Genomic DNA, 25,237 nt, shown 5'->3' on the forward strand with positions numbered 1-25,237 from the left:
TCCATTTTCATATTAATGGCAGCTAAATCTACCGTCTGCAATTAAACATTTGGAAGCAACAGTAGTGTAGCACCTTCTTTAGTTTAATTTCAGTTTACTGGATTTTATATTCCCATTGTTGTTGCTTTGGGTTTGTTTGTGCTTGCCATGGTCCATAATACTGATTTTTCATTTTAAGATTCAAGTATTAAAAGCTTGCTGTAAGTTCTGTCATTGCTTTTGAAGGTGCGATGTCAAAATGAAAGCATTGTCTCTTCAAGCCTGTGTACAATTTCTGTGAACTTTTCTATTTTAAGTATTTACAGCAGTACTTGCATTTTTCAGTAACACTGTAGGAAAGAAAATATATGTGCATAAGTCATTTCCAAATATTCTGGAATGATGATTGGCTCTGCTGCCCTAGCATGCACTTCCTCAGAACCTTCTCTTTACATGTGTTACATGGTATGTGTTCTATGAGGGGAGAATTGTAAGTAGTAAAAATACAACATAATCTAAAGCAGCAGTTGTCTAACCTGTTCTGATGAATTCAGTGCTGCTGTGTCTGGCAGAGCAGAACTAGCTATGGCTGTGAGGAAAGAGAAGAGGATAAGATACATTCTAGGTATTTGCTTTAAAATAATACTGTTTGATGCATGAAGTAGTAGTAGTAGTTGTTCAGTGGTATCATTATGTTTAAGCAATATTATTTACATTCTAGTCTAACTTGGGGTTTTTTTTGTTTTGTTTTGTTTTCTTCTATCCCTCAGTTTGTAAGACTTGTATTGTTCAACACTTTGAAGATAGCAATGATTGTCCCAGGTGTGGCAACCAAGTGCATGAGACCAATCCACTAGAAATGTTAAGGTAAGATGCCATTGTACAACAACATTTGCAACATCTCCTGAAATGAAAGAACAAAAAAAATGTTTAAAAGTCTTCATGTCTGTATCCTGGAATAATACATATTTAGCTGCTCTTGGCCAAAGATTTTCTCAATTTCTCATTCCCCAATAAATTGTGAAGAATCTTTTTGGGTTTTTTTTGTTTGTTTGGGTTTTTTTTTCCAGAAAGGGGGAAGGATAACAGAAAGACATAAAAAGACTGGGTATACTGTACAAATTAAAATAAATGTTCTAGAATTTACTCTAGTTGGTATTATTTCCTAATGTGATTGTGTTTGCTACAGTTTATCATATTTTGCTTAGATTTTTGAGTGTTTTGTGTGTGCATAGCAATTCCCATGCTTCAGTTATATACCAGGAGGATAGGTGAGAGAGGTTAAATTCAGCAGCTCTAAAGGGTGTTTAGCTGAAGTCTTTATCATCTGAATGTTTTCTGAAGAATAGGGCTAAAAGGGTTTCTGCAGATGTTTACCATGATCTCCTGATGTCAGTCTGAAGCACTGTGTCAGCCATAATAGAAGACAGTATGCAGAGTTCATAAGACTACTAATAAGTGGGAAACAAAAGCATTTTAGAAATATTTCTTTAATTCTGACAGGACCATTTCATAGAAGCTGGAAAATGCATTTTCTGAAACATCTAGTAAATGTTTAGTATAGTATGCTTTAAGCAGGAAATAATAAAAGGGTGAGAAAAGCTTTGACTGTAAGCCAGAAATGTGGGAAGAGCTATTTTCTCTGCAATTATTTCCTGAAACTTCTTTTAGAGTCTTTGGGTGTATTTGCCAGCAAACTGCAAATAGCTAGTAGCTTGCTGCTTGTACTTTAAGGAACAGTTTTAAGCATTTGCTAAACTCATATTCAGAAGAGCACATGAGCAGTGTAATGGAATTATCTTTTTTGGATGTTGCCTGCATAACTTAATATAACTTAATATATTTCTTATACTCTGGCTGCAGAGTCCAGGCCCATCGTTGCTCAAGAATGCATTAATTTTCTGAGTAATGACGTCGAACACTCTAGATAGCATTTTTTAACTGAGATCTTTGAGATAAACTTCATAAACTACTTTGTAAACTCAGTTCTGAGTAACTTCATAACTATGTGAGTTTTTTAGATGTATTGTTTAGTTGGCAGACTTTAGGTTCTGTTGTGACTGTAAGCGTGAGTCTGAAATTGAGCATTGGGCTCTAAAATCAAAATCTGGGTACCTAGAGTATTACATTTTATAATTCCCTTTCCTGATTTAGCAGAATTCTGCATCCTCAGTGTTCAATAGGGTGTGTGTTGGTTATACCATGAAGGCAGGCTTCTTCTGTTCTTGGTAGCGTGCCTCTTTGGATGCAAGTTTTCCTGAGTCTTTGCTTCACTTCAGATAATTAGCAATTATCTGAGAGTAGTTGTGAACTTATAGCTCATTATAGAAGAGGTGAAAAAAGGAACTATATTAAGCTCACATAAATACTTGGTTCTTCTGTCTGGATGTTCTGGTTTGGAGGCTAGAAAATGTGGAGTTGGAAAGAAGTCTTTCTGAAACAGTAATTTTCTTGTTTCAGTATCAACAGCAAGTATATTAAATGACTTAGACCAACTCTGGAGTTATGTCAAGTGGTTTCATTTTGGAATAGGTTTGATGCAAACTGCAGATATACAAATCTTTTGTTAGAGTGATCATAAAGATGCACATCACAAAGATGCATGTGAAATTGAGTCTCTTTATAATTTTCTGGGTTTTTTCCCTGTAACTTCCTTGTACTTAAAGAACAGATGTGGGGTTTTTTTCTGCATTTTTTCAAGTACTGAAAAGTATTTCAAGGCTCAAATACCTCTTTTTGTTTAGTTTTAAAAAGAAAATAAAGTAATTGACTGGAATATGAAGCCAGTTCTTGCTACTGGCATCATAAATTTGCTAAGTATACTGGGGGTTTTGCTGTGTTAGCATTACTAATTACTTTTGCTTTGAGCCACTGAAGATGAATGAAAAAGTGCTAAGTGGGAATTCTTGAAAATAAATGTGGGAAAAACATCATGTGTTATACCATCCTCAATAGTGGGGCTTTGAATTTTCTCTTCTGAAGTTTTACTTCTTAATGAGTAAGTTATGAAGACTGAAACTTTCTTACAATGTGAAATCAGTGAGATTTCCAGGACAGGTTCCCAAGTTCCCAAATCTCTCCTGGGGAAACTTCATGGAAAGCAGTATCATATAGTTGCATTAGATACTGCTAGGAGAGGCTTGGAAAATCATTTGAAAAGGTAAAATATATTGTCTTCTAACAGAAGCTAAGTGTTAAGACATCCTATGATTTTGGTTTCCTTCTGTGGGAAGGAAACCAGTGAAAGAATACTCTCTTCATTTCTTTATTTTAGGGAAGGTCTTTCTCAGTTGCTGAAGAAGATGCAATTAAAAATGGATTTTGACTGTAGCTGAAACAAATATTCTTATGGTATAGCTGTTTCCGTGGACTGATGAATACCACAGGACCCTAATCTTAGAACAAGATGATTGTGTCATTGTCTAATTGTAAACTTTCAATTGCAAATGCAAATTCTGTAGAGAAAAGAACCTGGAATGCTCATGTATTTATTACAAGAAGATCATTGTTATCTATTAAATGTCATTCCTCAACAGTAAAGTCATTCAGTTTTCTTTCTACTTTGCTGCTGTTCTAGTGAAAAAAAAGATAGAGAAGGAGTCATATGCTTTGTAAGACACCTATAGAGTATTATTAATAACAGATACACATACATGTTTGTATATATATATATGTATATATGCAAATATATATATAGAGAGAGATCACTATTACGAAGAGAAAATAAGGCAATTAATATAACGAAGGCAGTATTTGTAGTGTAGCTCTTTACTGAATCTCAAGGTACTTAATTTCTCTGGCTTTATTACTTAGTAGTTTTGGTTTGGCATGGGTTTTTGTTTAGGCTGTGGATCATAGGAGTTACTGTTCACAAGAAAAGAAATAGAGGGAAAAGGGGAGAAAGGAAAAGAAAACAGCATGAGATACAGAGGAAACTGAACAGTAAGAGACAGGAACTAGAAAGAAGATGATAAATTAAATGGATAGGAGAGTAGGTAAAACTCAAATAAAAAGGAAGAAAAATATTTTAACTTCAGCACCCAAGATAAATGCTCTGTGTCCTCTGGAAAGGACTGCAATAGCTATTTCTGGCACTTATATCAGGATATCAGGGGACATGCCTGTGCTGCATAAGGTTGTCTGGTAGGCAAACTCAGGGGAGATTTAAATGGTTTAAATTAATTATGTTGGGTACTGCAAATTGTCTAGCCAGAGCAGCATGGATGCTCAGTGGTCTTCTTTGTCCTGCCAAGACTGCCTTGTCTATGCTGTAATGAGTGGGGAATACAGTTTTTCATAACAGCCTCATTACCAGAGCACTTGAGCACTTAATATGATAATAGAATTTATAATTTTCATGCATATTACTCATGACCAGGACCTTAAAATTGGATACTACTTTTCCAGTTTGTTCGTTTTAGTAGCACAATTGTTTGCATTGCACAAATTGAACAATGAAAACTTTACAGTGTAATATTTTTTTCTTTTCCATTTAATTTGTCATTACTCATTAAGAATAAATTCCTTTTTTACTTTGAAAACTAATCAATTGAACAGGTAGTTGAGATAAACTTTAATGCATGTTGTCTCAGGCTAAAATCAATTGTTTTTTGCAGGAGATATTACATACAAGAAACATGCAGTTAATTTTACTATTAAAAAGTTTTTGTTATTTAAAAGCTAAAACTATTTTAAAAGCTAGTTTCTAGTTAATGTGAAATTTATATTTTCTCTTTGGAAGGCTGGATAACACCTTAGAAGAAATTATATTTAAACTGGTGCCTGGACTTCGAGAACGTAAGTTTTTTGTTTGCTTTTGAGTATCTGTTTGGGTTGATGGAGGGAATATGGCTGTTTCTAATGAAGTACCCATAATATTGAGTTAAAAATTCACATTACTGTTCTTTGATGTTAACTAGAGGAACTGCAGCGAGAGATCGAATTTTGGAAGAAAAACAAACCTCAAGAAAATGGACAAGGTGATGGCTCTTTCTTTCCTCTTTCATCTGTTAAGTTACATTGCTTTTTAAGCCCTGTTTCTTCAAACACATTGTTGCACGTTCAAGCAGGTTGTTGCTACTGAAGTCAAAGATAATAAACTCCAGTAACAAATCTACTTAAATGTAGTCTGGGCCTTGGGGTACTGCTGATAATCTCTTAAGCAGTTGTTTTACAAACACTGGCTGCCTTGCTACTTGCTTGCATTTCACTAAGATCTCACTTTAAAAACTCCGGAGATTTCCCACTTGCATTACTGATTTTCTTAATACAGCAAGATACAGAACTACTTGAGGTTTTTTACTGATTATTTTCTGTTACTGAATTTGACCAGCTTTTAAGTAATAGATTGTCAGGAGTTAGTTATGGCAAGTAGTAATATTTTTCTATACACACTAAACAACTGTATAATCTAGGTTCCAAAATGCTATTTCTTTATGTTTCCTTTTTGTCATATTTGATCCATGAACTTTAAGAACTCAGTATTGAACTAGTAAGTGAGGACTTCATCACACTGGTTTTGTGCACCATTCATTTGACACTAAGGCTTTGACACCATAGCCCATTAGATTTGGACATTTTTAAGAATTTTTGAAAGGCTTTGCTAAGCTAAAGAAATAGCTATGTTTACTAAGGGGTCACTGTTAAGTAGATGTCTTATAATACTCTTCTGCACTCATATATTTATAATATCTTTATTTCAGCTCCATAGCATCTCATTTTCTTCCTCGCTAGTTTTGTTGATTTGCATTTGGCATCCTCAATAAATGATAAAGTTCTTTTCTCTGTTACATAATTAAGAACTGCAGGACAGTTTAGATGGAATTGCATGAGTTTACTACAACTTACTGTTACAGTGTGGTGTGGTGTAGTGTAGTCAGTTTTTAAAATACTTAGACATTTTTCTAGGAAATATAGACACTTTCTGACTGTGTAGAAAGCAATTTTCTGATATACAGATAAAAAACAAACATAGAATTTGCAAATGTGTAGAATGTGACTTTCTTTTACCCAAATTATTCTTCTGGTTCTTACCGTCTTCCCATAATGTAATTGTAAGCCTAATGGAGATCAGTGACTAAGTATAATGAGTGATAGGATTGTTTTATTCTAACTCTCAAAATGTACTTTTAAGTAGCTACAAATGTTCCAGTTCTGTTAGTGGCTTTATCCTCAGGCTATGAAAATTTGGTTCTACTAACTAGTTGAAAGTTGTGACATCTAATTGAGTTGTGACATCTAAAAACTATAAGTATTTAAACTATGTTCTGCAGTAATCAAGCATTTAGAATGTTGCCTGAGAATAAATTATTTATTGAGAATAATTTTAGGTAGTAGAGACCATTTCGAGTGCCCATACCATGCCCTGCGATCACTGTTTATCTTGTGTAGAAGTCTGTTATGTCCTTTACACACGTCACAACGCAGTTCCCAAACTTAACATCATGGATAGATCTGTAAAAAATCTCAGGACTTAGAATTTTCACCTAGCAGAAGAAAAGAAACCCAAACATTAAAGCCTATCTCAAGCATTGGTGTCTCCACTAGCAGAGTGGTTATTAGAGAGAATTGATGGATGATGGTAGGAAGCATACTGTGGTGGAGAGAAAAACCTTCATTGGTCCTCTCCTCTCTGGACCGGCAAACAGCTTTACAGTGACTCACTGTATGGTGATCAGCTTTATGTTGACTGAGAAACTCAGACTTATGTCTGAGAAAAGCACAGGAAATAAGCAATTTCCAGGGTTTGCAAGATTTTTAAAACCTCATCCTTAAAAGAAAGAGGGGCGAAAGTGGGTGAGGTGTTGGTTTGGTTTTCCCGTCTTCTTCCTGTTCTCGACTTGACACTGCTGACGTGAAGAACGCAGTTCATTTTGGTGAGATTGGATTATTTTTTTTTTTTAAACTTCCATCATATTGAACTTTAATAGTATGACTCTAATGGACCATCAGACTGATTTCTGGAGGATTCCTATACAAGCATAATTAATTCTAATATCTGCAAAGATTTTTTGCTAGCTTGTCTAGTGCCATTGAAGAAGCATTTGAATTTCTATCAGAGTACCTTGAAATACACAAGCTTTTTCATGTATTTACCTATTTCTGTAATGATTATATAATTGAAAATTTGCTAAATTTTCATAGTTCTGTAGTTGGTTTGTCTTTCAAGACTTTTCAAACTGCAAAGCAAAATCTTCCTCCATTACTTAGTATGATAACTGTTGGCAGTGGTGGATGTTTTTGCATTGCCAAAGAAATCTGTGAATCACTGTCAGATTCCTTGAACAATGCTTGTGACAGGTAGACTGCACCTTCTTGGTTGAAAGAGTGTGCTTCTGGGACTTTCACAAAAAAAAAAAAATTAAAAAATCTTGTGTTTGATACTTTAAATTCTGTTCACAGAAAGCTAATGGGAACATATATGACAGAGAATCAGCTAAGAGTCAGTAACTAGTAGGCACTTACAGACAAATCTTTTATAATTATAAATACTTCAAAATTGTAAGAAAGAAAAGTAATGAATGTAGCTTTAAACTTATATTGAATATGTAAATGGAACAAAATGAACCAATTACTGAGTCTAGAAACTTGATATTTGATAAAGTGTTCATTCTGTCTTCTCATCTTAACTCTTCTAAGTGACTTGAAATTTGTGGTAAGTATAGGAAAAAAGCAGGATATGATCTGAAAGTTTTTCAGGAAAGGCAAAAGTAGCCTGTGCAAGCTACTTGTGATAATGTTTTATGACAACAGAGAGCAGCCTGTGTTTCAAATCACAATATATGCTTGGCATACAGAAAAAAAATTAATGTATTAGTGTATTGTACAGTGTATATTGTATAGTGTATTGTATAGTGTACTGATTACTAATCTGTAAAAATTACTCCATATTATGGCTCATTGTATGCTTATTATTTACAAACATTGCAGCCTAATCTAGATGTTAGTTCCTAGCCTTAGCATTTGATGGTTCAACAACGCTGAACCTTTGGAAACTGTAGGAGATAGAACCTTTTCCAAAGAGTTAGATTTTTAAACCAGGATCCATAGAACATGTAACTGCATCAGTGAAGAGTGATAACATGGTATATGCATGGTTATGTAGGATATGTATTCTGGCAAAAAATAGGGGAACCATTCTTCTTTTCTTATAATTCTGTTTTCAAAGGAGAACTAGTAAGCATGTGGCTATTTAGTTCTAAAATTCTTTGGGAGAGACACACCTGGAGATTTTACAATTAATTGCTTAGACCAAGTCAAAATTGGATGAAAGTTAAGTTTTATCTCTCCTTTGTTTATTCATGAAGTAACATTTCAGATGTCCACAACATTTCAGGTTGTTGCAGCAGACAATCAATATGAATGGCTTACCTATGTTATTTTGATATGCAAGTGTAAGGATTAGTTACCCCACTGTTTGTTTAAAAGAAATATCTTTTGGTAGTGAACTGCAATACCATAGACTAGGTGTAGGTGATTGAGTGATCTTGATGCATGTGCAGTTGGAGGGTTTTAATCACTTTGCACAAGCAGGAGTAAACAGCCATAACCATTAGTGGGCCAGCAGCATAATTATATTTGGTCACATAGAAATTTGTTGCTTGCATTGAAATTTCACTGGTAAAACTTTATTTTCAGAGAGTTGTAAATTCATCAGTTTAAGAATGCACTGAATAAAAATTTTATAAATTTAGTTTGAAGAAAAATATAATCTTGAAAAATGAGTATTACTTTAAATACGTGTTTGTTGCTACTGAGACTTTTAACTATTCTACACTCAAATAATATAATCTTTCTAATTTACAGATGAAAGCCCAAAAGCTGATAAACCCAAAGTAGATGAGGAGTGTGATGAAAATGAAGAAGATAAAGACTATCACAGGAGTGACCCACAGATTGCTATCTGCCTTGACTGTTTACGCAACAATGGGCAGTCAGGAGATAATGTAGTCAAAGTGAGTGGTAAAGATCATCTGTGTGGTGTTATTTTTGGCAGAATATCATCTTATAAGAACCAAATCATTTTATAACCATTAACAGTAAACATTAATGTGGTCCCTGTCTTCATTTCCAGTCTTAGTCAACTTGATTTTGGCATTTCAATGTGTCTTGGAAATTTGAAAAAATATGATTCTGAACAGAAATGCACCTGTGAAGGAGATTTTTTTTTTAATGGATTATAGTTTTATAGTTTACAGCCTTGATGATATACAACTGCATTACACATTACCACAGAATACCACAGAGGTACTTAAAAGCTAGCTGTAGGCTATCTGCCTTGCACTTTCAGGATCTGTGTCTTCACGTGCCAGCATGAAGCTGCTTTCAGATAGCTTGAGCTTTGAATGACTATGATCCAGATCTTCTAAGCTGTAAACCTGACACTGACTTGTTGCCTGTGGCCTTGGGCAGCTCACTTCCCTCTGTAAAATCTGTAGAGTAATGCCTGCTAATCTGTTGTTTTAAGAATTAGGGGTATTTGTTTTCTTTCCTGAATGGATGAAAAACTAATGGTATTGAGTCTAGAAGAAAGTGTTTGGAAATCCTCTTAGATTTTAATAATGTATTATTAAATTACAAAGTTAAAAATTGCAAAAATATTGAAAATATGTCATATAAAACTCTACTTCATTTTTCTGTGTCCCACATTACATATATAGTTTTGGAAGCTCTCACACAGTAAAAAAGTTTTGATTCAGCAAGCACGTGTTATCACTGTGTGCTTATGCTATATACAGTAAGAAATCTGTATCTCCATCACCAGGTAGGAGTGTCAGGTTTCCAGCTTTCCTGTTTAATCAAAACCATTAGGTTTTTATCACAGAATCTGATAATAGAACACATCGAGTTTGTAGCTTGCCTGTATTTTACTTAGACTGTTTGAAGATGTTACAACTTCTTTTTTTTTCTCAAGGATTGAAGAAATTCTAAGAAATGGAGTCTCTGTTTGACTTCCAGTGTTACTAACACATAGATTACTAAGTTCTTGGGTTTTTGGTGGCTTTAGTGGGTCAATTGAACTTTTTTGTCATCTTGTAATTTTAGCAAAAAAATGAACTAAATGAACCTATGGCACCATTATGAATCAGATGAGAGTACAGTAATATTGGTTACTAGTTGAAAAAATTACCAATAACAACTGTTCTTGCATTAAAGATTGTTTACATGCTCCAGATTTTCTAACATGCTTTTTTCTGTTTTGTTGCTGTTGCTTTAGGGTTTAATGAAGAAATTCATTCGCTGTTCCACTCGAGTGACTGTGGGAACCATCAAAAAGTTTCTCAGCTTAAAATTAAAACTTCCAAGTTCTTATGAGGTATATTTGAAAGAATGATGCATGTATTTTTATTTCCCTGTAATGCATTAGGTTTTTATGAAGTACAATAATAATCGAACTTGAGGAATAGTTTTTTTAACTCCTACCACTAAGTACAGTTCAGTATTCCAAGTAAGATTTTCTGCCTGTAAATGAGAAGGGATCATATCTGCTCACTTCAAAATTTCAACATTTTTTCCTCTAAAAATCAGAAAAACATGGCTATAGTAATGAAAGAATTGTCAAACATTTTCATTGGAGTTCAGAAGCAAGATGCTAAAATATGGTTTAAACCAGTAATTTGACGCAAGATCATTACTTTTTCTTTTGCCTTCAGCTAATGAACAGTCATGTTTGCGTAATCAGAGGTACATCTTACTTATAATTCACCATTATTATTAAACTATTTTTTATAATTATTTGATTGCTCAAAAGATTGTTGACATAGCAAGAAGGCCTTCAAAATACAACATGAGGCTTTCTCTTTGAATTGGTACTGTGCAGTACTGGTGAAAATAGAGGGAATGTTTGTCTGTTAATGATTTTCTACTTAGCTTAGGAGACTTGATTCTGTCCACACCTTAACTGAAAACACAAAGTGAAAAACTAAAGTGGAATACTTACACAAAGTAGCTAACTGTCAGCATGTTGTATTTGTGCAGGTTTGATATACATTTCTGATGGAGTTATATAGTGATAGGAGTTGTGGGATTAACTCTTGAAGATTCTCTTAGGCGTTCATTTAGATGTTAAAATTTGCTATTTCTTTGCCTGACTGCTTGTTGTATTATATTTTAAGCTGGATGTACTATGCAACGGAGAAATCATGGGGAAGGATCACACTATGGAATTCATCTATATGACAAGATGGAGACTAAGAGGCGAAAATGTAAATGCTGTTACATTATTCATACAGGATGCTTTGGTATATTTATTACTGAGAATATAAAAGCTTTCGCAGCCTTGTTCAAAATACGTGCTCTGACCCCTCAAAAAAGCCCTTATCTAAAAATTAATTTTGGGTGTTTTTTTGATTTCTTTACTTAAAAGAGTTGAATGAAACCCAGCAGCAGGTATATTATGTAGATTCTGAAATTTAAAAAGAACAGGTATACAAAACTTACATTTAAGTTTTGCTCTGAGTTTTAAGTCAAGTACATGAAAACTCAAGTGCTTGCTCTTTTTCTGCAAATTTGCCTTCAGTGACCTTTGAGTTAGAGTAGTTGGGAAATCTGCATCCAGCAGTTCTGTATAAAGAGTCTGTTTTATTCAGTCAGTAAACTTTAAGTGGCACTGAAAAATTACCTCCAAAATGTAATTGTTTTGATACTGTTTATGTTCAGACTACCCCCCCCTTTTTTGTAGATATGCTGTGTAACAGTTAGCAGCCAGATATCACAGCTAAATGAGTTTTCTTTGCTGCTTTTGTATCATTTAGAGTGCAATATTTCATTTACTCACGGGTGTTTCTTTCAGGTTTGATACTCAGTTTGATCTAGTAGCCCTTGTATTGCCTTGTAAATTAATTTTTTTGTTAGATATCATATACCCATTTCTTCCCTTTCTTTTATGCATTCATTTTGTGTGGCTATTGATGGTTTCTCACTCTTTATTCTTTTGTAGCAATTTATGCAAATTTGTTATCTAGCAGTAGCAGTGGAGACTATATTGGAGCATGACTAAGATTAAGCACTTAACATACATGTACTGATCTATAAAATATTAAAAGCTCTCTCTACTTCTGTTTTTCTGTAAGCTTCTTAGTACTCAGAATATAAAATACTGTGACACAGACAGAGAAGATCAAGGATTAAGCAAACTGTAGATTTAAAAATTTATGTGTTCCTTAAAATTTTGCCTTAACCTGTAGTGGAGGGGAGGAAAGATGGATTTTGATAGGAACTAGAGGAGTTGATGTACATAGGGAATTATTAATTAAATTTGAAAATAATATTTTTGCACTCAAATAATATGATTTCTGAAGCCCCAGTATTATACCAGTAGTTTAAGTAGTATTTTTTCCAATATTGCCTTGAAACTGGTGGGTGGGGTTTTGGTTTGCCATCTTACATTTTTGTTAGCATTGTCTGTAGTAGCAGGACACGTTGAGGCAACACTAATGGAATTCTTTCATGGCTTTTAGTCCTTTGGCCTCTGCTTCCAAATGGACTATGGGCAGCTGCATTGGTTAGGAAGAAAGAGTAACTATTATCTTGACAAAAAGAACATTGTTTGTACTGGTTAAAATTGTTTAAAAATCTCAGAAATAGAGTTTTTAAAATTAGGTGAATATAAATGTTGGCAATTTACATACCTATAGTAGAGTCAGATGTGTTCATCTTTTCCTTTATGTAGTTGTAAATTGTCCCCCTGAAGCTGAAAGCAACAAACTAAAACCTGTAAAGCTTACATTGAGCTACTAATGAGTCCAGTAACATCTGGACTTGTATGATTTTGTTTTCCTTAACTCTTTTGGTTCTTGTTATAGAACAGAAACTGTGATGGTAATTAATTATCAATCTCTTCTTTTGGATGGAGATCAAGTAAATCTATTATCTCTGTCTTTGGTTCTATTCACCATGAGTTTTTATGGGTACACCTGTGGACCTTACGAGCAAGAGGTAGAGTGGTAAAGAGAAATTATCCATTTATTCATTAGAGAAGTCTTTCCTGTTTTGAATAAGTACATTAGTTTTAACCTTTACATTTGAAAATTTAAAAAAGAAAAAAAAACCCAACCAAAAAAAACCCCACCAAACCAAAATCCCCACAAACACACACACATAAAAACCCAAAAAACAAAAAAAACCAAAAAAAAACCCCAGAACATTTAAGTGGTAATTGTAAATGTCCAGCTGTGGATGCCTCTTATCTGATCAGAAAATCATCTCCTTCGCAGTTTCGGTGTCAGAACTGCTCATCTGCACAAGTCTGCTCACTGGATGGCACTTTTTATCAGGTAAGAGGCACTCACGACTGTACATGCTGCAGTCATTAAGGTCCTGTCAGCACGTCAGTTGTAGTCCAAGTTGCAGAGTTTTTGGAAGTCCTCACTTCAAAGTGCTAGAACTCTATGAACAAGTCCTGAGCATTTTCATTCCTTCAGAGACTTTATTTCAGGAATAAATAGAATCCTTTCCAAACATTTAGGTGTTTCTTTTACTTTAGGCCATTTATCTTTTTGTTAGACATGGCATCTAGAGATATCGGACTGCATCAGTCTGGAAGGATTATCTACCTCTTCCTATCTCATCCTTCTAACTTGTAGTATTGTGCAGTCACTGACAAGGGATCAAAACTGAAGAGTGTGAATCAAAAGAGACTACATTGGTTTCATCTCTTTATGGCAATTCATACGTTATTTAATTTAAATGTTATTTAAAGAGTAAAGAAATGTTAGCTTTTTCTAATACTGTATTTCTTTCACATCTTTTAAAATTAGAAATGGAATAAATATTTTATATCTGGAATAAAGCAAACACAAAACCCCCAACACCTACAAATCAAAGATGATTTTAAATTTCATTGGTTAATCCAGTTCATACCTATATGAAACTATATTTCAGTTTACTTATAACTAATTTTGATTTGAACTGATTTCTAAAAGTTACCTGAGAAGTTTGGAACAATTTTTTTGCTTAGAAAAAAATTAATGATAGAGGGCCACTCCCCACTATGGATGGGAATGATCTACTGCAGTCATGCTTGGTAGAAATGTTCTGGTGTAGTGTGTTTTATTTGTACAATTACTTCATAATTTTGTTTTTTAAAAACACTGAGCATCACTGGTTTACCTGGCAATTTCAGCCAGGCTACAGGTTACTATTCTGTCTCTGCCTATATGCACTTCCAATTAGAGTTGGGTACTTCCAGAGACAATTTGTATAATCAAAGTGAAAGATGTGAGATAACATTTGAATAATATGGTAGTTGTATCCTGCTCATAAGAATCAGTGACCAAGTCACTTATGGTACTACAAATATGTGTCTGTTAATTTCACATGCAGACATGGTGCTCCCTGTCTTCTCTCCAAAATGCTCCTGCTGCTGTTGAATACCTCTGGGTTTATGTTGGGATCTCACTGCACTCCAGTTTGTAAATGCCAAGCAAGTGTCATCACATTTAGTTCTGGTGATCATTTCACGGGCTTGGCATGAGAAGTTATAAATCCATATAGATCTCTGCAGTGATATCTTTATCCTCTGGTTGCTGAAATTCATCCTTATCACATTTGAAGGATGCATTAAAATATTTCTGGGTTTAGTGATAGCTTCTGCAATAAATCATTACATTTCAAAATTTGCAACAAAAAAGACAAATTAACTGTGTTCCTCTGCCCTGTGGCAGAGAGATAGTTAAGCCCCTACAGCTGCTGAGACAGGAAAAATTTCCTGGGTTTTATACTATAAAGGGCATCCAGTACTCTAACGAAGTTAAGAGGAAAATATAAGACTTAAATGAAATGCTGACAGATTGAAAAAATAAGACATTCAGTAAAGCAGCAGTTCCAGCAACATGTACCCAGTTATTCCATGGCATTTTCTGGAAACCCACTCACTATTGCCTCCCATTCCACAACAGTTTTTTTCCCAATTCAGAGATCCAAACATTTGATTTGCTTTTTTAAATTATTATTATTATTTTTTTTTTCCCCAGTAGGAACTGAAAAAATATATCACTAGATCTGAAGTTGAGGAGTTTGGATTTGGGGGAGACCTCATCTCTCAGAAAATGAGGTGGCAATTCTTTTTAACTACCAGAGCAGTCTGGCTCCCTTTAGTGCTGACTACTAGTATAGCCATAGAACCTCCACAAATACAAAAATGAAGTTAAATACATCATCTGTTAAATAGACTTTGGTTTAGAAAATATAAAATTTCAAGACTGCCTTTTCTCAAACAGAAACACAGAAAAAGAGGGGTTGCTTTGAGCACTCCAAGTATATATGTCATAAAACATAAATAGTGAAATATATAGAAGCAGATACAGGAATTTTATATTAATGATAAATCACTACAGCTGAGAGATTAAATAGAGGTTTGAAGTACAGGTATGGATTTAACTGTTGAAATATAGGGAATTATTTCATATAAATGAAACATTGTCATACACAGAGTCTTAGGGATAAGATCTGGCTGTTCTTAAGGCAATCTTTAACTGCATTTTCTTGTGGTTTTTTATGAATTATTCCTTCATGTTTTCTTGTCTGTTTTTGTTGTCGTTTTTCTCTTGCTTTTATTTTTAGTCTTACCCTATGGTACTTCAGTATCGACCTAGAATTGACTTCGGTTAGACCAAAGGGCCAGATCCCACTGAGATGAATCCTGCACTATTTGTTTACCCATCGACAGATTGCACAATGAATGGATGTGCCTGGATTAGGGGGACACGACCAGATTTTCAGCATGCAAATAAGGACATTGTATTTCTTAAAACTGTCAGTTGCATCTCTGTTGTTTCTCTTAGAACAAGCCAAGTGCCATTCTGCTACTGAAATGTGCATAAGATATTTGTGTATCTTACTAGTGTGCTGCAAATCATAGCCAAAATCATGAAGTGTACAGTCAAGATTCAAAAACCATGGAATAGTTTTGCTTGTGTGCTAGAAGATTTACCTGGTCCTAATATTGATTACACTAGCAAAATGGCAGAGTGCTCGTTCCATGCAGTGTTGCAGTTTCACACACTTACTATTTTACTGAATATTGTTGTTTAAATCATAGCGTACTGTACAAATAACTAAGGGTTATACCTTGAAAATATTTTGTATGGAAAATATATTTAGAAAAGTGGTGATTGGGCCACTACCTTTTTCTTGATAAGCTTCTCATGGGTCCAGGTATAGCTCACTCATGAGTGTGCAACAGTCCTTTTGCAGTGAATGAAGATTAATTACCCTTAACAAGAGATGTAGAACATGGTAATTCAAAACAGTAATTTTAATTTTTCTAACTAGATTCTTCTAATATTGCATAAAAGCATTGCCACCTTTGTGATTGCACTTTTCTATGATTTCCCTAAACATTGGAATTTGGCATACTAGCTATTTTTGGAAAATGGCTTCTGGTCAGAGTACATTTCTTATGATAAAACTTCTTTAAAAGCCAACTTTAAAATAATGCAAATGTCTATGGAACAAATAAATTTGACTGTAAGATTACAAGCAAGGCAAATTTTTAATTAATTATTACCTTTCCTTTGAAGATTGGTTGGAGGTATATTAATGCTAAGACAAAAATAATATATAGCTTTAATAGCCTTATAGATCTCTTGTGATTATTCAGAGTTTAGAATTCATTACAGATATCTTCATTAGTTTAAGTCACATCATAAAACTATTTCTATAAAATTAGATGTAATGCAATACTGAAAATAATCAGTCTGACCAAAATAATTGTTCAGGTAATTTTTTTTTTTAAGACCTGGTATTGCTGGATAAAAAGTGAGTGTTGCCTTTAGGTATTGCAAGAATAATGGTTCTAGTATAGAATGTTTATTGGTGTTTCTGGTAGTGTTGCAGGAAACATAGTAACATTTATGTTTTCTGTAGTCTTCCATTGTCTTTGCTCTGTTTAAAAGTCAGTTCAGATTTTCACTTCAAATTCTGTGGAGATACTTACAGTTCAGAACCTTTATGTAATTTCTTAATACACACCTGCTAGTATTGTAGAAAACTATTTACTTTGTTATGCCTTTTGCATACAGCAAAAAGGAACCAAATTATTTTTTCAGAAGCTACTATGGAGTGAATTAATCATTCTTAGATAAGACAAAGTAAAAATTCCATCATGGGATCAAGTACAAAAGGATAGATGAAAGGCTGTAACTCCTTTGTAAATTTATGTTTGTGTATATTAGTAGGTTTCTGTAGGAGAAATAAGCATGTTGTGGATTAAAACTGGCCCCTTTAACTTTAGCAGGAGTTCTAACATTGGTAACTTGAGTATTCTGTGGATAGTCTGGTTGAACTCTACCAATGCACTCCAAAGCCCAGATGACATGCAGAAATATAGAGGCTGTTGGTAGCAGTTAGTTTAGGAAACCTGCCATTGCAGGTCAAGGTTGCACATATTGTGCAGATGCCAGTGAACCTGGAGAAGCAAAATATTTAGGAAGCTATTGCTCCTTTCTGCAGGCACAGTGTGCTGACTGATACTGCCACTGGTTTGCCCGTTCTGTCTATGGGAAGGGTTGCGTGTGCTGGCTGCAGGATGCAGTCATCTTTTTGCCCACCCAAATCTATCATATGCTACTTGACAGAAACAAGAAGATACTCCATGTAGGGAGGGCTCTTCTCCTCTGCTGTGTGTCTAGGGAAAAATAGGTTCTTTGTGTCCTCTTAATGGAGCGGTTTGGAATAGTAGAGCATGCATTCTGATTGCAAATCATTCTTCTCTTTAAGATACTCACGTCTTTTGTACGGAGGAAATAGGGTATTATTTGTAAATACTTACGTGCACATACAGATGACACCTTACAGTTTTATATATTTCATGTGTTTTTATAACAGAATTTTCACTGTAGATTTACTTGACTTAAAGCGCCTGTTTCAGTTTTATCACAAAACTAATGATGCTACGCTTCATTGCATGGTTCAGAGGATAATTTTTTTTCTCAAAATTGCACTCACTATTTTGTCAAATTTGAACAGACTTCTTTTAAAGAGGAGGAAACTATACAAGTTATCTTATGCAGATGTTTGCATCCACCTAACAGGACCCCTGAAAGTAGGACTGCTTTGTTTTGACTACTGAATGGCAACCAGTAGAAGATTTGACTGTTTAATCACTTTCTATATTCACAACTCAGAGAACTGTGAACTCTCTTCATCAGAATTAGGCATTGGCTTAATTTATCCGATTTTCTTGATGCAATTTAAAGATATATTACAGAAGGCATGGAAAATACTGACAGATATGATTCGATGTTCACCTGGGAATCATGGCTTTAAATGCATTTGATCTAACTATTTACACTTCATGTGTTCCTGATTTGATGGCACAGCACCTCAGTGCTGTTATAGTTTCATGGGGTTTGCAGCAGTGAAGTGCTAGTGAAATACGTATCTTAACTGAGTGGCTTGTATAACACAGGCATTGCCTTCTTTGCAGGAAATTTCTCTCCCATGTAGTACATACGTGCCATGTGTCTACAGATATGCACATCTAATTCATTTGTGCCAATTAAGAATACCTGATCATGTAAACATAAGGACATGTTTACAGATTCCTGTGTGCCAAAGATGGGGTAAATTGAATTGAGCACCTAAGCATTCCATTTAAACTGCACCAAATGCCATCCTAGAGCAGACTGCTGTATGCAGCCACTTTCTGAGCATTTCTGTGACATTTAAATGTGTTGCTGCCACTGTGTTTTATTGGCTTTCCAATACTTGGCAGTACCCAGCTGCCGAGTAATGAGACCAAACAATTCTGCACTACTACCTAACTTTGCTGTCTCTTATTTTGCACATTTAGTATTTTCTCTAAAAGTAAAAAAACTTGGATTGGCTTTTAATTCTGAGGTAACTCATTAATGAAAGTCTTTCTCTGAGCACAGCTCTATTCTGCTTTGGTCTAGCAACAAACTGTGAGCTAGAATTTACTAAAAAGAGTCTGTATTACATCAAACAATATGGAATTAGATGATTAATCAAGAAATGTATCTTCCATTGTCCATTACTCTGCTGCTCATAGCAAGGGGCCTAGTCCTATAAACATATTGTTTGAGTGAAATACCAAAAAGGTTGCTACAGTAATCTGAGAGACTCACCACTGTAGTAGGTACTGTTCACATGAAAGTTTCTGGGGTTTTGGTCCTAGGAGAATGCAACCCTATAATATATTGTGCATACTCAGCTCTCTTGCAACTATTATGCAAAAAACATGTATAAAAAGTATTATTTTAACTTTACTGAAAGTGTTATATAAAGCAAAGTGCCTGATTATTAATACAGAATACATTTTAAGCCCATTATTTGCATTTGGCAGGGTAATATTTGCTTCTGTGTTTTATCTATGGTCAATATTTTCAGCAAGAATTTTTCACAAACATGCTGTATCGAGAAAGTTTCATCATAAACAAGCAGAAAATGTGTTCAGTTAAATAATTAAAAATTGAAAACTTACACCTATCACAATAGAAACTATGTGAAAATAATTACTTCTGTATTCCAATTATTTAATTTTATGCATAAGGAACCCTTGAATTCTGGATATTGGTCCTTTTACCTGTCATAGGTTACAACAATTTGGCTTGACTTTTCTGCACTTAGAGTTTCAGTAAATCTGCAGGAGAAGAGAGATTGATTGCATTCCCTTTAGATACAAGCTAGGCTCTTGTCCAGAGTTCCATGTCAACTCTCCCATGGATAATTGATAGACATGACTTTATGAGAGAAATAAACAATTTTTCCTTCTCTGCTGTTTACTACAAAATGGGTCAGGATTTAGTCCTTTAATTGAACTAATCACAAAGTTGAATTCTTCCACTTGCCCTTTTTTTAACCTTTTCTTATCGCTGAAGACACCAAGAGGCATTCACTCTCCAGAAAAATGTCCTTGGGAGGACTTGGAGCAAAAGGAGTAGTCTCCAGCTAAGCCCCATATTACATCTGGTAGAAATACTAGAGAGCAGATATTTACTTTAAACCAGTCTTGAGTCTCAAAATTAACAGACTGAGTCCTTTAGATAGAGGGGCTACATAAAATATTGGTCAGTTGCATGGGCTGATCCCACTCATTTTTATCCCAGGAAAGACCAAATTACAAAATAAATGCCTGTTCACAGAGAATGTATAAACAGAGATGCATAAATCAAGAGCTTGTTCCAGTTTATTCACTTAATCTAGACAGGCTGAAAGCATCAGTTTGCTCCCATCAAAAGTGTGTGTATCATGCAGGATATTCCCCTCTAATTTTATTTCATGCTACTTTATTTTATTATTTGTCTCCATTGAAATGTACTCTCTGTCCTGTAATTCTAGGTTCTTACACATCTTTTCCCAGTTCCATACCCCACCCCATTTCATGCTCAACAGGTAGAAACATTGAGCAGTTAAAAAGAAAAAATTGCACATGCAGCTTTCATGGATTTCAGGAAAGTTTTCATAGTTCTGCAATTTGAATCCTTTATAGCCAGTTTGAACAAGGTAATAATTCTCCAAGGTGTTCAACTGAAGACCCTTGTTTGAGGAAAGATTGCAGTCTACTGCATCGTATTCCAGGGTTAATTTGAAGACACGAGGGGATTGATTCACCCGCAAGGAAATGTGAAAAGATAAAAAGATTCCAACTGCTTGTTTACCACTAGTTTTATCACATATGGGTTTTCTGGCCCTCAGACCTCAGCTGAAACATCCTTCTGTAGGAATGTCACCCAAAAGATGATCTTATAATGGTAATACGTCTTTCTTCATAAAGCAAATTTACCAGTTGAGGGTTTTGTTGGTTTTTTTTTTAATTACTGTCTGCACTGTCTCTAGACCAGAATAAAACATCAGATTCCAGAATAGGAAATTGATTAATGAATAAATTCTTCACAGATTCTTCCATCCAAGGTATGTGCCATAAATTTCCTGAATTCAAGTAGCTTTCTACTGAAGCTGAGTAAGGACATCTTTTCATTCTCTAGGAAGCAATTTCGATCCAGCAATTTAGATCCAGTCCTGCATTGTGGTAGTGAAATGAAGGAGCTCTGTAGACAGGTAGAAATGTCCAGACTATCTTTTGTACTGGTAGAAAGAAATCCATTACATTAATTTTAACCAAAGAGAGACATTAATTTGACTTTGCATGTGCATCTGAACCATTAGGCCTACTTTGCTTTGAAGTAATTTTTGTGTGTGTGTGTGTATTTTTAGCAAGTGGTTCTAACAAGGTTAATAATGTGACAGTTGACAGGCTAAGGTGAACCCAAGTAGTTACTGGTTTCCTCTTTCCCTTATGATAGTGAGTGGAAAGCAAAATATGTTTGAGAGTAGTTTGCTACACATTATACAGAATTGGTGCAACAATAAAACATTTGTGCTGCTAGTTAGGATACTGAGGTTTGTATTACAAAGTTGTTATAAAGAAGTTTATTATCGAAGTGCAAGGCACATATTTTATGATGGTGTTCTACTCCTAAAATTCTGTTTTGTATTAAATTGAGTGTAGTAGATGTTGTTTCATGAATTTGGATGCTTTAGTGAAACATACTCCCTTTTTACAGATAAATATCACACACTAATTGATTTTAAATTACTCTTTGTTGTCAGATATTTAGTTTGTTCATTTAAAAAGGGTTTTTAAAAAGAAGAAACTATTTTTATGGATAATCTGACTGCCTAATAGTTCTAAAAGACCAATTTAATACCAAAGGTAAAGCCACCCAGAAACTGACTTGGCAGAAGACACTGACACTCTTTCTGAAGTGCAGTGGTCAAGAGTTACACCTGGAATCATTCAAGCAGAACTGAACTGGTGGTAGCTGCCTATGTCACCAAGCTAAAGGGTTAGGCACACCTAACAGTTTCCAAGACAAAAGAGAAAAGGGGGGGAAAAAAACCAGGAGGAGCAAAAAAGTTAACAGTCCTAGAGTAGCTCTTTGAGTCATAGCTGATGTTCCCGAAGGAAAGCACAAAGGCTTGCATCACTGATGTGTCTGCTATACCTGGCCTGTGAACTAGTGAAAAACTTCAGTGTGCTGTCAATCCTGCAAACCTTCCAAAGCACAAAATATTCACCAAGCTACTTTTGGGGTTTCTAGTTGTAGTTCAGTGATATTTTGGAGGGTGGAGAGGACAGACTTGGAGGATAGTGAGAAGATATTAAGTATGTTTTACAGATTTTTATAGATATTTTTTTAGCAAATGGCATTGTCATTAATGTGAGACCATTGATTAACAAGAAGTCAATTTACTTAATTTGCTTATTCAGTGAAAAAAGAACAATGAAATCTGAGTATCTTGATTTCCTTTTCCAGGATAATGATTAAGTAAACTGGAAAGCAATAGGACAAATTAATTACTAAGCTGACTGAAATATTTCAATATAAAAACTTATTGATCGTAATTTTTTTTCTCAAATACAAGCTTAGAATAAACATGAAGCAATGCATCATTTTTTCTCTTATTGCAGACTTAACTATTGAATGGAAAATGTTTTGCATTTTTTTTTTTTTAATTAATGCAAGGCCTGATTTGTTGGATGTTCCAGGCTACTGAATAGATGATGGTTACTGTCAATGGATTATTTTTTTGGGATGGGGGCCTAAGTGTCCTTATATAAGCTGTGATCCAAGTTATGATAAGAAAGGAGCCTATGGTGAGCAGTAATAAGGTTTCAATGCTTCCTTGCGTTTGATCAGTAGTTACCAGTTTTTGATATAACAGCCCTCACAGTACTTAGGAGCTCATAGAACATATTGTGATGTTATGTTGCTAATCTGTTTTAAAATATAAAATGTTTTAAGCTTTTTGTCAAAAGTGATAACATCATATTACAAATAAACCTTTTTGTGGTTGTGAAATTTAGCTTATAAATCATTCAAATTGAAGTGAAAAAAAAAACCAGGTCATTGTTAATGACAGTCTATCCTACTATTAAGAATATATGTATTTTTGTAAAGGAAAAGCACTTGTAGATATTTAATCAGTCCAATATCTTATCTATGTTAATGTTTTGAAAAAAGAGAAAACAAAATGCTGCTTAGAGAATCACTTACATATTTTTATTTTTTTGTGCTCAGATGCATTTTCTGTTGATTTATGGAATGTTTATTCTGTGTGAAGCTGTATACTTAGTACAGCTGGGCTAAATGCATTTCTTAACTTGATCAGTTGTATCTGACTGATGATACATTTTCTATCTGATCAGAATGCCAATTGCAAAACAGACTAATGGTGCTGGTTTTCATCTTTGATATTAGCTTTATCCTGCCTTATAACATTTATACTTCATAATAATTATAAAACTACTTCTAACTTTTGTGATGTTTGGATAGATGCTTTAGGGCATATTTGATTATTCAGTTGTGTATTGTTATAAACATTTCAACAAAACGGTCACAAAATTCTACATAGAGTATTTAAAAAAGAATTGCCCAAATGAAAACATATGCCAGGTAATTATAATTTTTCATGTTCAGTAGTTATTTTCCTGCAAAGGAAACTGCTGCTGGACATGTGCATGGAACATGATGGCATCACTAAGGTTTCTGAGCATTTGCACAAATAATATATTTTAAATTCATTATAATTCTTTTAATATTATCAGCTACTTGAAACCTCACTATTAACTGTATTTTGATTCAAAGTACTGGATTAACACAGTTTCAAGGAAAAAAAAAAGCAGTAAAGTAAAGGATTTTATTAAAGTACAGTAAAGAGTGATGAACACATTTATTTGTAGTTATTAGTGTACATTCCAAAATCTGTTTACTTACTTCAGTGGAATTCTGTAGGGGTCTACTCTGTGGGCCTGATGCTAAGTTGAGCTCTTCAGCTTGGCCTCGATGGAGCTACTTTCTTTAATTATCCTTGTAGTTACAACTTGAAATGACCCAGAACTCCTACTTCAACACTGAATTTCCTTTCATGGCAGGCTAATATTGTTTCAATTTCATCTTATTATATTAATCTTCCCATAAGTAAGTAAGTTTGGCATCACTGAACATGTACGGTAGCAGTAGAATTCAGTGCTATAAACCCAGCTGAGTAAATACTTGCTGAGTAAATAATTGTCAAATGAGGGGAGAATTGTACTCAGACTGTGGACATTTGCAACAGCACTATCTCATTAATATGCACACTCCACAAAGATCTGCAAGTAATTAGGTTTTGATGGATTTTATTATTTGAATATTGTCCATTTTGATGATTTTTGTGAAGACCCAATTTCCATATGAATTCCTCGGGGTTAACAGCTCAGGGTCCACAAAGTAGCACGTTAAAAACTTTATATATTTGATCAATGAGTGCAATACCAGTACTACTGTACTACCAGTCTTTCTTCTGAGGAATCAAATATTTTGTGTTTTGGAGTACTTAAAGCATTGTAAATTTCTCCCAGTTCTGCCAAAGGAATGGCATTTTTAATCTGTGTTAAAATCCTTAGAAGCCAAATGGGGCCCTGGGAAAAAACAAAACTTCTCTAACTGAGTCAGCACCAGTGAGCACTTAGGTAAGGGAAGCGTTGGTACTGGGGGCTATGGGCAAAACCCCGTGGTCCTGCCTCCTGGTGTAGAGTGAAATGTGCCTGTTCAAAGCTGCATCTACATTTGTAAACAAGATTGATGTTAAACCACAGCTCGTGAAAACACTGTAAATGGCCCTTTTAGATTCTTATGTATAAATGTATCTGATATGTCATGATATTTTTATCTATTCTACCTTTATGGCTCAGTACCGGTGATGTTAAATTGAGCACTTCATGCTAATGTCAAGAATGGTCACAGCACCTTTGTAACAGCTGATAGCAAATGACACTTCAGTCTGACCTGTATGCTGCAAAATGCCACTAGCCCAGCTGGATTAATTTCATGAAAAGTCTAGATGAGCAAGAAGTATAACTAATCTGCTTACTAGCACTGAATTGCTCCTTTCTCAAAGCAATAAATATATTCATGTTGTAACATCTGTTGTGCAGCCTATAATACGAGTTGTTTTGTTGCATTGTTTCTATATAATTTATTTTGTGCAATAAAAAAATCTCTGGTTTTATCTGACTTCTTTCTAGTTTGTAGTAACACTTGAATTAAAACATTTATTAGCTTTGTATTTTAATAATGCAAGCATACTATTAATTCACAGAAATGCAAAACAGAAAACTGAATGCAAAGTTTTCCCTCTAAGTTGGAAGCAATGTTTCCTTAAGCAATGTTTCCTTCTATTAAAAATGTTGGTTAATAGAAAATTATTTTAAAGAATTACTTTGTTTCAGGTAACTAAAAGAGAATCATTG

General features: G+C 34.4%; 1 protein-coding gene across 6 annotated transcripts in view; it reads left to right on the forward strand.

Annotated features, from left to right (window-relative positions):
• The window catches only part of PCGF5 (polycomb group ring finger 5), a 65,648-nt gene extending 40,647 nt beyond the window's left edge, over positions 1–25,001 (forward strand). For 5 of the 6 annotated variants that reach the window (XM_030453039.1, XM_030453036.1, XM_030453037.1 and 2 more), the window contains 8 exons: positions 750–846; positions 4,721–4,776; positions 4,899–4,958; positions 8,785–8,933; positions 10,196–10,294; positions 11,094–11,183; positions 13,194–13,253; positions 15,541–25,001. In XM_030453039.1, the coding sequence (XP_030308899.1) occupies positions 750–846; positions 4,721–4,776; positions 4,899–4,958; positions 8,785–8,933; positions 10,196–10,294; positions 11,094–11,183; positions 13,194–13,253; positions 15,541–15,588 (659 nt within the window). In that variant the 3' untranslated portion in view covers positions 15,589–25,001. The remainder of the gene's footprint in view (positions 1–749; positions 847–4,720; positions 4,777–4,898; positions 4,959–8,784; positions 8,934–10,195; positions 10,295–11,093; positions 11,184–13,193; positions 13,254–15,540) is intronic. The other variant, XM_030453040.1, reaches the window with a different exon arrangement.
• Positions 25,002–25,237: the final 236 nt, after the last annotated feature.

This window comes from Calypte anna, chromosome 6 (assembly GCF_003957555.1).
Source record: "Calypte anna isolate BGI_N300 chromosome 6, bCalAnn1_v1.p, whole genome shotgun sequence".
NCBI lineage: Eukaryota > Metazoa > Chordata > Aves > Apodiformes > Trochilidae > Calypte > Calypte anna.